Here is a 15618-nt window from a genome sequence, read left to right as displayed (position 1 = left end):
AAAACTCCTAGCAACAAAATAGCAAGAGAAAAGCAAACACCAACAGTGGTTAACCACTAAACCAAAAACGGCAGTGATTCACCAACAAAATATGGCCAAACTCCTACTCTCTAAATGCATGAAATACAGTAAAACACTGCATTAAAGAAAACAGTACCTGAAGGGGAAAATGGGGTTGGAAAAGTAATGTAACCTTAATGCAAAGGGGCCAAGAAAAAGTAAACATTTAGAAAGATTTGACCAGTGAAAAACTAAATAGATCCAAGAAGCATATTTAACAATAAATTAGACAATTTAAGAGCAACTGTAGCCTGGGACCATTAAGCAACTTACCAACAAATAGCTTAAGAGATATGGATAAATGGCCCTTCAGTCCTGGGGAATACAGGGAAAAGGAGGACTGGGGTAATCTGGAAAAATTTATGAGCTGAACTGATGAAACACCTGCTAACATCAGTCCTAACAGGTGATGCAATTAAAACTTTCAACATCAGATCAATCATCAACACCTCCAAGTTAAATACTGTTTTTCTATAGTGGGACGTGTGTGTGTGTATCCCAGACAGACGGGGAGCGCCCCAGAAGAGTGAGCACAGCCGCGTGCCTGAGAGGAGGCGCGCGCCCAAGACAGGGGGGGAGAGAGAAAATGTGCTCGCCCGAGGCAGTGAGAGAATACACACGCCAGAGACAGAGAATCGAGAAAGAATGTGCACAAGACACAGAATCGAGAAAGAGAATGTGCGTGAGACAGAATTAAGAGAATGTACACGCACAAAAGAGAATAGAGAGACTGAATGTGAGCCTGAAACAAACTAGAGAAAATGGGCATATGCAGGCGTGAGAGAGAATAGGCATGCGATTGGGAGAGAGAGAATGCATGCTTGCGAGAGAGTGAGCGAGTATTTGTCACAGTATGGGTATAAGCTCTGCTCTTAATAAAACAAGTGTGGCATATTTCTTTGTCATTCAGTACATCCTCCTGGAGTTCAGGAATAAAGTCAGGACCTGCTTGAGAAAGGACTGGTACTGCCTCCCCCCAACCACACTAACAGTCTGGTCTACAATCTGGCCACAGTACATCCTTCTGTCTCTTACAAGTACTAACTTTTTCCACTGTTTTTAAACCACTGTATTGACTACATCCCCTCTAGTTTATTAAGGGTCTCTGAGATTTTTCAAGGTGTTTCTGTGCTCCACATCATCTTCCTGGTGCTTTCAGATTAACTACAATCTATAGCTCAAAGACAAAACTCTTAACAAGGATTACCTCAATTTATAAATCACTAAACCTTTTATCTTGTGTGCACATACATGGAAAAAAACAAAAAAAAAAAAAAACAGGAACAAAACCCCCTGCAGAAAAAAGCATAGAAGGTAACCACAACAAAAGTACAGAAAATATCAAACCAGTCAAAACAGAAAAACAGAATACTTACACTCATCAGAAGTGAGGTCAGGGTATACATCTGCTAGAGCAGCTCGCAGTCTGCGTTCATCAACAAATGGTAACAAGGCAACACCTAGAAAACAAAACGCCATCAAAGATAATTAAAAATGGTCTAAGCAAATAAACAGTTCTAGTAGTAGTCTAGAAAACACTCAAAAGCAGTTTTAAAAAACTTATATTTGTTTACTGGGAAAGTCCAACTGAGTAATACCCATTTTCTGCAGAAGCACAGGGAGAAAAGCTCTATTTACTTAAAATGTATTATACCAAGTTCCAGTTAAAGAGTAATTGCATTTCTATTTACATTTATACATAAGCAGCAGTTACATTTATACATTCCAAAATTTTACACAGTTGGAAGTTAAACGACAAGGAACTTAGTGGATTGCACAGGCAGCAGTTATGTATAAAATTTAAAAAGCCTTCTTTTACACCTAGCACTGAATCAGATTGGTCTGAAATGGTTTTGGACATAAAACAGTTTACTCGTAATCTGATGCTTAAACTAACTTTCGGTTGTGACAATGCCAATGTTAGTCAGAATTTTACGAAACAGAGTGCTTTTATCCCTAAAATGAATCCTTTGGTTCAAGCTTTTGAACAAATGTATATTAATGATGTGTATGACTTGCACTATAAACAGCACTTTAATAGACAGGAACCTAAGCATTTTAATTTGACGAAAGCACAATATGTTGCACTTTGCGATTTAGAGAGAAATACTTTGATTATGGTTCGGCCAGCCGATAAGGGGGGCCAGATAGTGGTTTTAGGGACAAGTATGACTACAGTATGCATTCAATGTTGAGTTATAAGGATTTGTACATTTTGATTACATGAAAAAAAGTTAATGAAATGATCATGAAGGTAGGGTCTGAAATTAAGAGGTTAAATTGTGCTATTATAGAGGTCGACTTAAGTCAGTACTTTATGGTACTTCACCTCTCTAAATCCATAACTCCGGGACTGCCGAAAGTGCACAAGGATAACAAAAATCCCCCGATGAGACCAATAGTGGCTGGGGCCAACTGGTGCACTGAGCCCATATCGATTTATATTGAAAAGAATTTGAGATCCCTGTTAGATAAATCTAAGTATACATTGAGAGATACAAAACATTTCCTTAGGGATCTGTAAGCTTTTACTATGGAGAATACACTGGGGGATCAAGTGCTATTGGTCACTCGATGTGGTCTCATTATTCACCACAACTCCCAATGATTTGGGGACAGATTTTATCAAGTATATGGAATCGGTTATGGGTAGTGGTGGTATTAAGACAATACAAATGAGGGGAACTACTGCACTTGGTTCTAGAGAATAATGCGTTTATGTTCAGAAAATCCATACACTGGCAAATTAATGGTGTAGTGATGGGCACCTCGTGTGCCAACAGCTACGCGAATGCAGTGATGGCCACTTGGGAGAGTGAGGACCTTGTAGGAGGCCCCTTTAATAAACAAGTTATGTTTTTTTGAAGATTTGAAGAGTACCTTTTTGTATTATGGGATAGTACCCTTGAGACCGATGAATTTTGTTGAATTCTTGAATAGATCCAGTCTTTTTAGACATTTACACTGAATTGGCAGCATACGAATGTTGACTTCTTGGATGCGACCATTTACAGGGATGATAGGAACGTACTTGGGACTAGGCTCCACAGGAAAGATTGTAGGGTTAATCTGCTTAGTAGAGGAAGCATGCATCCACAGTACATTTTTAGAAATGTGGTGCAAAATAAATTTGAGAGAGCCTTGAGGTTTAATGTGAGTGAGCAGGAATTTCAAAAACAGCTTAATAAGTACAGCTGTGTACACTTACCACAAATGTAGATGTTAAGAGTGTATTCACTGTTGCAGTCATTACATTTGGGTAATCTGCTGGCAGGTTGCCCTCAGTTGGCCTGAATTCCAAAATCTTGGGTCCGGTGTCGGTTGCCATCTTCTCTTCCATGACGTCAGGTTGTCAGGGGTATAAAACATGCAGCAGACTCCATTTTCTTTAGTTTTTCTTGCCCCCGATGTCAGGTGCCCCCAAAAAGGTAGCAATATTATAATAATATACATATATACATGCATCAATATAAACTTCACCTTCATCTACAAGCAAATACACCACATAGGTTGTAGAAGACAGAGAAGGAAAGATAAACTGTAGAATGACAGGGGGATGGCGGGAGGGTAACCTGGACTGCAACAGTGAAAATACTCGAACATCTACATTTATGGTAAGTGTACACAACTGTACTATGTTCTTCGTGTTTCACTGTTGCAGTCATTCCATTTGGGTAGAATCCCAAAGCTATGGTTGGGAGGCTGGAGCTAAACAGCATTAGGTGAGGCTATAAGGCCCTGCAGCACTACAGTGGCAAAGCCTGCCCTGGACTTAGAGAGGCAAATGGTAATGCTTTGTAAAGGTGTGAACATAACTCCAAGTAGCAGCCTCTAGAATGCCCTTGGTTGGTACTCCTCTGAGAAAGGCTGCTGAAGTAGCTGCAGCCCTGGTGGAGTGAGACCTAATGCCCTTGGGCACAGGTTTGCCATGGTGTAAATAGCAGAAACTGATGCAATGGCTTATCCACTTTGAAACTGTCTGCTTCAAAATAGCCCTTCCTTCTGATCCTGCAGCATATGACACTAGTAACTGCTCAGTTTTTCTTAGAACTTTAGTCCTGCTCAAGTAGAATCTTAGCTGTGCACATCCAAGGAATGCAGAATGCTCTCTCCTTTGTTCTGATGATTTGGATAAAAAGTTGGCAGATGAATTGTTTGGTTAAGAGCCACACTGGAAACGACCTTAGGCATAAAAGTAGGATTTGTCCTCAGAGACACCCTGTCTGGGTAAAATATGATAAAAGGCTCTACAGCCATGAGGGACTGTAGCTCTGAAACTCTTCTTGCTGAAGTAATTGCTAGTAGCAGAGCTGACTTCCATGATGAGAACTTTATATCAGCAGTAGCAGCTGGTTCAAATGGAGGCAGGGTGAGCTTTTCCAACAAAATTGAGGTCCCATGCAAATAAAGGTGATCTTCTAGGAGGCCTTAAATTTTTGGCTTCTCTAAGATACTGCTTTAGTAAAGGATGAGAAAAGATTGGTGGCTCTACTGTAATGAGCCGAAATGGCAGAGGCATGGATTTTGATCGATGACAGAGATAGGCCTTTGTCAAGCATTTCAGTTAAGTATTGTAATATCTGAGGAATATGTGGTTCTGCTGTATCAGTTCCTTGCGCTCGATTCCAAGCACAGAATCTCTTCCATTTGTCAGCATAAGATTTTCTAGTACTAGGCCTTCTGGCTTCCAAAATGACATCCATCACAGCTTTACTGAGAGGTGTTGTTTGTATGATTACAGGATTAGCCATGCTGCCAGGTTCAGAGTCTGTAGCTGATTGCGCAGGATCAGATTGTTTTGCTGGGACAGTAGTTGTGTTTTTTGAGGCAAGGTCCAAGCTGGGTATTGAGACAAATTCCTTAGGATTGGGTACCAGTACTGGCGGGGCCAGTCCGAGGAAATTAATGTCTTTGGCTGCTCTTGTCTGACTTTTAGGAGGACCTTGGGTAGAAGAGGCAGAGGAGGAAAGGCGTAAACTGATAAGTTTTTCCAAATGAAGGATAGGGCGTCCACTTTCGATGCTAGTCTGTGATAAGTCCTTGTGCAGAATCTTTTCAGTTAATTTTGAGGAGAGGAAAATAGATCTATGCCTGGGCTCCCCCATTTCTCTATCATGCTGAAGACTTGTGGAATTAGTTTCCACCTGTGAGGATCCATAAGGTTTCTGCTTAAATAGTCTGCCAGAGTGTTTTGCTTTCTTGGCAGGAATGGAGCTTGAAGATGTATTTGGTAGGTCAATGTCCCACAGTGCCATGGCTAATCTGCAAAGGGGGTATGAGTGTGTGGCCCCCTTGCTTGTTTATATACCACATGACTGTGGTGCTGTCAGTCTATCAGTAGTTGTCCTGCATGAAATAAGTCCTTGAAGGCTGTTGGGGTATTTTGAACAGCTAGCATCTTTCTGGTTGATATGTAGATGTATTTGATTTGGTGCCCATATGCCCTGAATGCATCTTCCTGCCATGTGGGCCCCAGGGCATAATCTGATGGGTCTATTGTTAAGGTTTGGCTGGCAGGGGGTAGAGTGAAGGGCCGTCCCATTTTTGGCGACAGGCCTTTGCCCACCATAGAAACTCCTGTTGCAGGCAGGGATTGAGAGGAATCATTGTTTCCAGACTGTGTGAATGTTGACTCCCTAAACTTTTTAGGTACCACTGAAGATTCCTCATATGCAGTCTTGCATACGGAATTAGTAGGATGCCATGAAGCCCAGAGCCTGCAGAATATGTCTTGCAGAAGACTGGATTTTTGTTGCCATCAGTTTGAAGCAAGTAGTCAGTTACCTTTGTTTGTCTGGTGTGAAGTAAGCCATCTGGGCAGTTGTATTCAAGCTTGCACCCAGGAATGTTATCTTTTGAGAGGGTACCCAGTTGTGATTTCTTTGTTTATTGTGTATCCTAGGCATTGTTAGAAGCCTTTTCACAAACGCCAGGTGTCGTAGAAGAGTGTCCTTGCTCTCTGCTTGAATGAGACAGTCATCCAAGTAAGGATATATTTGAATACTTTGTCTGCAAAATGCAATTACTGGTGCCAGGCACTTTGTAAAGACCCTGGGTGCAGTAGATAAGCCAAAGGGCAGTGCAGAGAATTGGTAATGCATTAAGCAAGCCTTGAATCTGAGTTATCTTCTGCACGACTGTCTTATTGGGACATGCAGGTATGCCTCTTAGGTCTAAAGTCACCAGTCAAGCATTCTTGCCCAGCATGGGCAGAAGCTGTTGCAAAGTGAGCATTTTGAATTTTGGAATGTCCAGGTATGTGTTCAAAATCAATAAATCCAGTATTGGCCGCCAGGCCTTATTTTTGGGTACCAAGAACAGTCAAGTAAAAACCTTGTCCTTTTTCCTGTTCTGGTACTGTCTGGATGGCCTCCATATCCATGAGAGACGTAACTGTTTCTGTGCCTCTGCCCATTGGTTTTTTGGCAGATCTAGCCAACCATTTGTCATTGGCACAGTGTGCAAATGGAATCTGTATCCCTGTGATACGATGTTTAGTACCCACTTGTCCTGGGTTATTAACTGCCAATTTTGAGCATAAAGTGCTAATTTTCCCCCTAGGGGTGCTGCCAAAAGATAAGGGGTGGGAGGGTGGCCTAACGGTTAAAGTGTTTGCCTTATATACACAAGGTGCAGGGTTTGAGTCTCACAAGTGATAATTGGCTAGGCTTAAAATGGCTCACAAGGCGAGTTAGCCTAGTACTAATCTATGAACCTATGAACCTGTAAATGCTTGGTGTAGGCAGAGGGAAGTCATTGGGATCGCTTTCTGTAGGTTTGCACTTCATCTCCTCCAGATTTGGAGGTGGATGTGCCCCCATTGCTTCGACCTGTATGAGTCTTGAGCCTGGTACCTGGAACCCTTAGGGCGTCTGGATTTGCCCCATTGAGCTCTGACGCAGGAAAGGACCAATTTTTTGTAGGCCAGTGTCTATTGAATCTAGGTGGCTGCACTTGTAAGAAATCTTTAACCGTTTGCATTGACTTAGCTTTGTCTTCCATTTTCTTTAAAACCTCTTCTGCCTTAATACCAGAGAATCATGCTGTAAAGGTGCATCTAGCAATTTAGCTTTAACCTGATCAGGCAAATTCTGTTCCTTTGACCAGGCATGCCTCCTAATCACAGATCCAGTAACTGCGGCTCTGCAGGAGGCCTCTAAAGAATCAAAACCGCATTGCAAAGTAAGCTTTCCAACTTGTTCAGCTACATGCAATAATTCCTGCAATTCCTCATTTTCTGCACATTCTGAAATCATCATTTTCTGTTTCAGCAATCCCATAACATGTTGTTGGTACTTAGGCATATGAAATTGACAGTTTAAGGCCCTGATTGCCAAGGTTGCAGATGTATAAACCTTTTTCCCCATCTGTCCAGTGCCCTTGAATCTCTGTCGGAGGGGGTAGGGTTTTTTGCTGTTGAGGCCTTAACTCCCTTTGGACCCTGTGAAATAGTTTCAGGATCAGCTGCAGGGTTTCTAAATACAAATTTAGGAGAGTCAGGGATCCTGTAATATCTGTCAGGCTCACTGGGAGCCGGAGGTAAGGAGTCAGGGGTCAGGCTTAACTCCGAAAACGCATCCACAATGTCTAAAACAGGGGGAATGTGGCTAAAGGCTTGTGCTGAGGGAGGAGGAAAAATCTGAGCCTCTTTTTTGATTCTGAGAAGTCTTCACTCTCCCAGTGAATGCTCCCTCAAAGTATGCAAGGTTTCACCAAATGAATAATCCTCAGGAGGAGATGCAGATGGAATAGACTTCTCAGCATCAGAATCCTCATAGGGAGGTAAATAATTCCTGATCAGAAGAGGAATCAGAAGAAATAGAAACCTGATCTGAAGATTCATAGTCAGTGTCTTATCTGGAGGGGGATGGGAACCCCTGATCAAGGTAATGATGTCTTCAGCCATTTTGATCATCTGTTTTTTAGGCATAGAGGCCTGTGCAAGTGGCTCAGGCGTCTTTTTTTTAGTTTTAGATGTCTTTGCCTTTGGTTTTGCAGCTTTCGGTTTGATATATAAATGTTGAGGTCTGAATATACACTCAAGAAGCCGTTGCCTGTTCAACAGCTCCGGACCAATCAGAGGGAGAGCCATCCATCGGTACAATACCTTTAGTATCTTGCGGGATGCCGGACTCCACATGGGTGTCGGTAGAGGCCTGCGACTCAAAGGTAACAGGTATCAGGGGCTGCGAAAGTGCCTCACTGAGTACCGGCAAACCAGCGACTGGCTTAGGAGAAGCTTCGTCTGTTTTGGATCTCAACTGCCTTTCTCTGTCCTTTTCTTTGCGTTTTTTTTATGTATTCCGGTAGTCTGATTGCTATCAGGCAACATTTCTGGGTAGTTAAATCTGTTTTCAAAATACTTAGATGCAAAAATATACAGACGTTTAATAGTGCATTGGTTAAATCTAGCACAAAACCAACAGCCAGGCATGTTGTGATCAGGGCCTAGGCAAGGAATACAGTACAAATGGAAATCCTTATGAGGTATTTGCTTCCCACAAGTAATACAACTATTAATTTTTTCTGACATCAGTGGAAAGAAAGAAAAAGTTTCCCCAACGGGGTACTTAGCTTTAGTGAAGACTTCGGTTCTGAAACTCAAACTCTAATATTTCAGTAGTCTGCTGACCGGCACTTGCGAAATGCTTCTGCTTCGGGCACCGCGCGGCAAGAAAGACTAAAGAAATTGGTGTCGGCTGCATGTTTTATACACCTGACGTCATGGAAGACAGCAACCGACGCATGACCCAAGACTTTGGAATTCAGGCAGACTGAGGGCAACCTGCCAGCAGATTACCCAAATATGACTGCAACAGTGAAACACGAAGAACATCCACTATTACTGAGTTAAATACATAGAGGGTATAATGTAGATGTGATGGAGAAGAGCATAGAGAATGTGGTGAATATGACAAATACTAGAGCTAAACCTTATTTCGCAGAATGAAAATAGGATGACAGAAGTCACAAGTTGGAAAGGGGGCTCAATAATAATCTAAGGATATTCAGTTATTCAAGGAATATTAATCAGTATACTAGTATTATTAGAAGAAACTGGAACATTTTAATGACCTATAAGCAGGTCAGTAAATATCTAGATTCAACATCTCAGTTTATCTTTAGAAACAAAAGATCCCTGAAGAGACGCCTTTGTGGTGCAAGGGATACGAATAGATATATTATACAAGGAGTAACCACTCCTTGTAGGAAGTGTTCATTTTGCCCATATATAAATATCAATCCCACCTTTTTTGCATCCAGATACAGGGGAACAGTTTGATTTTAAAGATCAAGGCCACTTTCACAAGTATGCACGTGATATATTTAGCTGTACGCAGGGTATGCATCAAATTTTATGTCAAAGACTGACAGGATGCTAAAAGATAGGATTAGGGATCATATTTATATAACGGCAAGAAAAGCATGTTTAATGCATTAGCGAAGCAAGTTGCCAATACAGACAGTACGCATAGGTTTGGGTTTTCAGTCATAGGAATGAAATATGGGAATAAAAGAGGAGGGGATATGAGATTAAAAACATAAGAAATGGAAGCCCAGTGGATTATTAGACTGAGAGCGAATGCAGGACATAGTTTGAATGATTGTATACCACTGTGACCTGCTTTGAAAGCCAGATCACTATGAAGGAATTGAGTGGCTTATTATAGAGGTTACCTTCATGATCTGACATGTATATTATTGTTTACATACATTTTTAAAAGATATATATACATACATATACACACACGCACGTGTCTTATGCTGTTTTTGTGATAAAATTTATGAGTGCTTGCCTTTAGAATGATGTATTTTTCTATATACACATATATATTTTATATACTTTAATATGTTTCTTTGAATGAATTTTGGATTTGTACCTTTTAAACTGGAATTTGAATGTCATGTGATTTGAGATTTAATACTTAACTATGGTGCCTTATTGTAACACCTGAAGAAGCATTTGGTGAAAGCGCTTGAATGTATACTAAAAGACTGTCCATGAACCTGGAACTTTGCCTGATGTTGGTTATTTTTTGCAATATGTATAAAAACTGTTTTGTCATTTCAGTGAGATGTTGAGAGTATTCTGTTTAAAAAGAGTATTTGGACAGTATTGTATGGTGAACACAAAGTCTTACCATTGTGATGAGCATGTGCAGGACCAAGACTGGTTAAGATTATGTTTAAGCAGTGGTTTAAAACTACAGTAAACTCTCGGTTAACAGGCACCCATGGGGATTGGTAGATGCTGGATAACTCTAGTTTTTGGTTGCTTGATAGTTACTAATAAAAATAGGCCCGACTAATACTGTACCCTCTGGTTTGACTTGTTCTTAGGCTGGGGAGAGGGAATGTATTCCCATCTTCCTTTTAACCAACTCTAAAAATGTAAGGTATGTTTCTGAAGGGGGGGGGGGTGCAAAGAGTGCAAAACATGAAAAATGTTCTATATTTCTTTTTTTTTTGGTTGCTTCAGCTCCTGTTAACTGCGAGTTTACTGTACTGAGTTTGTAGGAAAGTTTTGTGTATGTGGGGGATACTATTCCAGAGTTTAGCAATGTATTAAGAGTAGAATGAGTCTCCTGCAACATTTGCCTTAATACGAATTTGTTACTAGAGTTGAGGTACCTTGGCTCTACAGTAGGACAGTAATAAGTTTAGTAGTGCAGGGCAATTTTCTGAATGAAGAATGAGTGTACTGTAGTTCGTTGTGAACATGCTGGGTAGTTGTGCAATTCAAGCCAGTTTGATTACTTTAAGCTAGGAAAATGGTGGGTCATATAAGGGAGATCGCTGGGAAATTTTGCTATTTTATTGTAGCAGGAAGCAAGTTTAGAGTGTTTAAGTTTATTACGGTAAGAGCGGAGTATAAGAGTTGGCAATACAGAGGTGGTGGCTGGTGTTTTTCTTGCAGTATCTGTAAGGAATCCATTGATCCTATAAAGGCAACCTTGTTTCTGGTGTGTAGATTTAATGGTGTGAAGTATACGCTGGTCATTATCTGACACTATTATAATGCCTAAAAGTTTACTGTGAGTGACAGTTTCAATTATAGTATTTGCTGACTTTATGGTAAAAGATTGTTTTTGATTCTGGCAACTTAAGTATAAAGCATTAACTTAGTTTTGCTGGGGTTGAGTAGCAGGTTTCATTGTATGAGCCAGGTTTCTACAGAAGAGTGATTTTTGGATAATGGCTTGGAGCTTATTTATTTTTGAGGCCTCACACATTAAATGTTGAGTCTGCATATAGAAGTAAACTAGCATGGTGAGTGGGGGTGTGGAAGTCCATAGGAAAAGGCCCAGAATAGAGCTGAGGGACAGCTGTAGTAACCGGTTGAAAAGATGAGTAGGTTTGTTGATACTTAACATCTTGCTGCCTTCCAGACAGTATTGTGAAAGTCCTACAGAGCAGAGTCAAATGAGCAGTTTCTGGTGCAAGACAGTAGCAAATACCTTAGACAAGTCTTAACATTATGGACACAAGCAGACCATTGTTTCTATGTTGGTTTACTATATTGGGAAAATGCAGTACTGCTGTGCTGTATCCTAAAGTTGTGTTACCGAAAACAGGTTATTTGAGGCTAGGTATTTTATCGGCTGCATGTGGATACTTTTCTCTAATATTTTGGAGAGGGGGAGAGAGAATCGCTACTGGTCTGCAATTAACTTCTGTAGATGTGCCACCTTTGTGCAGTGGTATGATTTGTTTCCACAATGAGGTGATGTATCTATGCTATAGACTTATTAATTAGTATGGACACAGGGAAGGCTATGACCACTGCAGTCATTAGGTAGTCTGATAGTAGTTGCTCTACAGGTAAAGTAGTTTTTAGATGATGGAGCAACTTCATTACCCGTGAGGTAGGAAGTGAAAGTGAACTAAACTGAAGAGCTATGGGTGGTTTGAACTGGACAGCGGGCGGTTGGGGGTGCAGTTGTATTACTGTCCAAGAAAGATGCTGACTGTATAAACTAGGAATGAAACAGTGTAGTGTGTGGGATAGAGTCTACTATACTGTCTGCTTTTGGAGAGGGAGTGGTGATCTTGAAAGAGTGGAGTAGTTTAGTGATTAGCAAAAAAGTTGTGTGTTGTCTATGTTTGTCTTGTAGGTTGGTCTATCATGTTTGCTTATCCTTTTTGATAGGGAGTTTTGGAACATTTCTAAGATGTCTAAATTGCTGGAAGGCATTTTGAGTTCTATTTTTAATAGCAATTTTTCCAGGCTTTATAACTTTTATCATGCTATCTTGTCATGGTGTGGGGTTGGACTTTACTCTCACTATGTATTCATGCATTATTGTTGAAGGTCTGCAAGAATATGTTACTCTACAGCAGTAACTAGTGGCATTGTTTTAAGTACATTCCAATTATATTGTTGCGTTTGAGTGAAAATATCTTTGCAGAAATTGGTTTCATTTTGTCTTATTACAACTGTTTATCTAGGTTATGGCAAGTTCTAATGGCATATGCTGATATGTGGTCATTTGTGTTATCTGACAGGTAGCAGACTTTTGTCAGTTTGCATGATTTGTTTGTTAGAATCCAGTCTAATATTGAGAGTTTCCCTGAAGTTTTATTGCTTCCAGCATGTGTGGTCAATTGTCTGAAATTATACAAGTTTATAGATTCAAGGGTAATGGAATTTCTGAGTTGTGAGTCTATCTCCAAGTATTACATTTTCATGATTAATGGTTATCCAGTAAATAAATGGTTATACAGACAGACCTTCTTAAATGAACAATTTACTAAAAAAACTGTCTAGTATTTCAGATAACCACAGCTGAACAACTTTTCTCCTGTGACTGCTCAAGCACAAGATCATCCTCATCTACCAGATTTGTTTCGGATTTTATTAGATAAATCAGACAAGGTTTCATTTTAATGCTACATACTGCACCAACAAGAGTGCTTTAAAGTGTCGTTTACACTGATACTTCCTGAAGTAAAAATACCATCCTAAAAATATGAGCAGCTGTATTTATAAGGCATGACAAATCTGTATGAAGCCATGGGCTAGGACTGCAAAATTGAAGGGAGGGGCTAATAAAGTAGGAAATAAAAATAAAAAAAAAGTTGTCTTACCGTAACATTCCATCTGTGATACTGATCTTCACCAATCATTGACAGTGGTTCGGTTCCGAACAGACTCGGCCACATCTTCCAGCTCGCGCTCTACCAACTCTTGAGCCATACACTACCCATAATGCTCCGCACAGATTACCCCAGACTGAGTTTGCCAAATAGTGTATAGAACTAAATTATGGTTCACTATAGATAGAGAGAAGAGGCCATATATGAGCCCTTTATTGTAAAACTAGGTTAGGGCTAATCCAATCTACTAAGTCGGAGGATGGGGGAAGGTGGATTAGGATGTCAAGGACTGGTGAAGATCAACAACACAGATGGAACGTTATGTTAAGGCATAACTTCATCATCTGATGTCGCTAATCTTCACCCAATCCTTGACAGTGGGACAGAATCCCTAGCTACTTTAGCCTTGGAAGGTCTCATGATAGAAAACTCCTAAGCACCACAGAGACAAAGGATGCTCAACCACTCGAGACCTGATCTAATTTGTAATAAGTGATAAAGGCATGATGAGAAGACCATGTGGCTGCTGCACAGATGTCATCCAGAGAAGCTCTGGCATGAAAAACCGCTGATGTTGCCACAGCTTTTGTTGAATGGGCTTTAACTGGTTTGGAAAGTTTAAGTCCTTCAGAATTATAGACGAATGTGATGCAGTCTCTAAGCCACTTCGTTAAAGTAAACTTAGCAACTGGATTGCCCATACGAAAGGAAGGGAATGCTACAAATATCTGATCCGATTTTCTAAATTGTTTTGTTTTGTGAATGTAAAATAGTCTGTGCACATCTAGCAAATGAAGGGCATATTCCACTTTGTTAGAAAAATTAGGGAAAGAGACTGGTAATTGCAGTGACCGACTAATGTTGGATTTGGAGACTACTTTCAGTAAAATGGATGGACTTGTTCTCACTACAGCTCTAGCTTTATGAAAAATTAGGTAGGGCGATTTGAATGACATGGCCTACAATTCGGAAACTCTTCTTGCTGAAGTAATAGCCACCAAAAATAATGCCTTCCAAGGTAAATACTTCAATCACAAGAGAATGATGGTTCGAAGGTGGGGTCTTGGTAAGAGCTTGAAGAACAGTGGTTGGATCCCATGGGGAAGTTGGATCCTTAAATGGGGATTTTAGTAGCAAGAGTCCCTTCAAGAAAACTTTACAAAGCTTGTGGGACATTAATGGAGAAACATTACAGCCGGAGTGTAAATTTGAAATCGCTGTCAGTTGGACTTATCGTAGATGCAGAGGAACCAGATTGAAAGTGTGTTTAGAAAGTTCAGATCATCACCAATGGGGCTGGCATAAGGGTCCAATCCTTTATTCAAGGCTCATCTGTTAAATTTTTCCCATTTGCCTTAAAAACTCTATAGTAGACTGGGATGAGCAATAACACGTTGGACAAGGGAAGAAAGGAAAGGATGCCTGATAACCATGGGAATTGGAGAAATCATGCAGTGAGCTTGAGATGTTGGAGATTCGGATGAACCATGCCCTCTGGGTGAGTTAGCAGATCTGGACCTGGATCCAAAAAACATTGTTTCTGTATTAGATAAGGCCAGAGGAAGGGAAACTAGATGTGTCAAAGCCAGAAGGGGGCAATGAGGATTACTGAATTCTCCATCCTTTTGGCTTTCTTTAGGAATTGTGATGCGAGAGGAGTCAAGGGAAAGGCATATAACAGACCAGGAGGCCAGATGTGGAGATGAATGTCCCTGGGCGACTCCCTTGGAGGAGGGAAAAGGGCAAAGTAACTTCTGTACTTGTTCAGGGGAGAAGCAAATAGATCATAAGCAAAGTTGGCCCCAATGGCGAAAAGTCCTGTCCACCACTACAGGATTCAGAGACCACCAGTGAGGCATGAGAAAAGTTCTGCTCAATTTGTCCGCTATCACACTGGAAATTCCTGGAATGTGTGTTGCTATCAGAAAGCAGTTGGAAGAAAATCACCCATTGCCAAAATGAGTGCTTCTTGACAGAGAGGGTAAGATTTGCTTCCTCCTTGTTTGTTGATGTACCAGACTACCGACATGTTGACCGCCTGAATTGCGACTCTCCTTAGAGGGAGGGCATCTTGGAATTCTTGCAACGCTAACAGAACTGCCCTCATTTTCAGAGCACTGAGGTGCAAAATGGCCTCCAGTTGGGACCAAGTGCCTTGGATTGCCTTTCCCAGATAATACACCCCCCCCCAACCACCACGCTCCATCTGGGAAGCATCCGCGGTCACTATGGCTTGGGGCTGAGTTAGGGTGAATGGGCAGCCGTAGAGAATCTGGTCGGAGTGAAGCCAGCATTTGAGGTCTTGTTTGCAATGGTTGGTAATAAAGACTAGATGAGAAAATGGTTAGTGTATCAGAAACGATTGGGTTACTAGTAACCACTGCAGGATTCGCATATAAAACCTCACTAGAGGAAACAGAGCGACTGAAATCCACCATAGAGCCTACTTAAAATGCCAGG

General features: G+C 40.9%; 1 protein-coding gene across 1 annotated transcript in view; it reads right to left on the bottom strand.

Annotated features, from left to right (window-relative positions):
- The window catches only part of XRN2 (5'-3' exoribonuclease 2), a 2388435-nt gene that overhangs the window by 798322 nt on the left and 1574495 nt on the right, over window positions 1-15618 (bottom strand). Inside the window, exon 21 of the mRNA XM_044057168.1 lies at window positions 1437-1520. Coding sequence (XP_043913103.1) covers window positions 1437-1520 — 84 coding nt within the window. The remainder of the gene's footprint in view (window positions 1-1436; window positions 1521-15618) is intronic.

Source organism: Protopterus annectens, chromosome 1.part2, assembly GCF_019279795.1.
Source record: "Protopterus annectens isolate FY-2018-M chromosome 1.part2, PAN1.0, whole genome shotgun sequence".
Classification (NCBI taxonomy): Eukaryota; Metazoa; Chordata; order Ceratodontiformes; family Protopteridae; genus Protopterus; species Protopterus annectens.
This window is presented reverse-complemented; position numbering and strand designations above follow the sequence as displayed.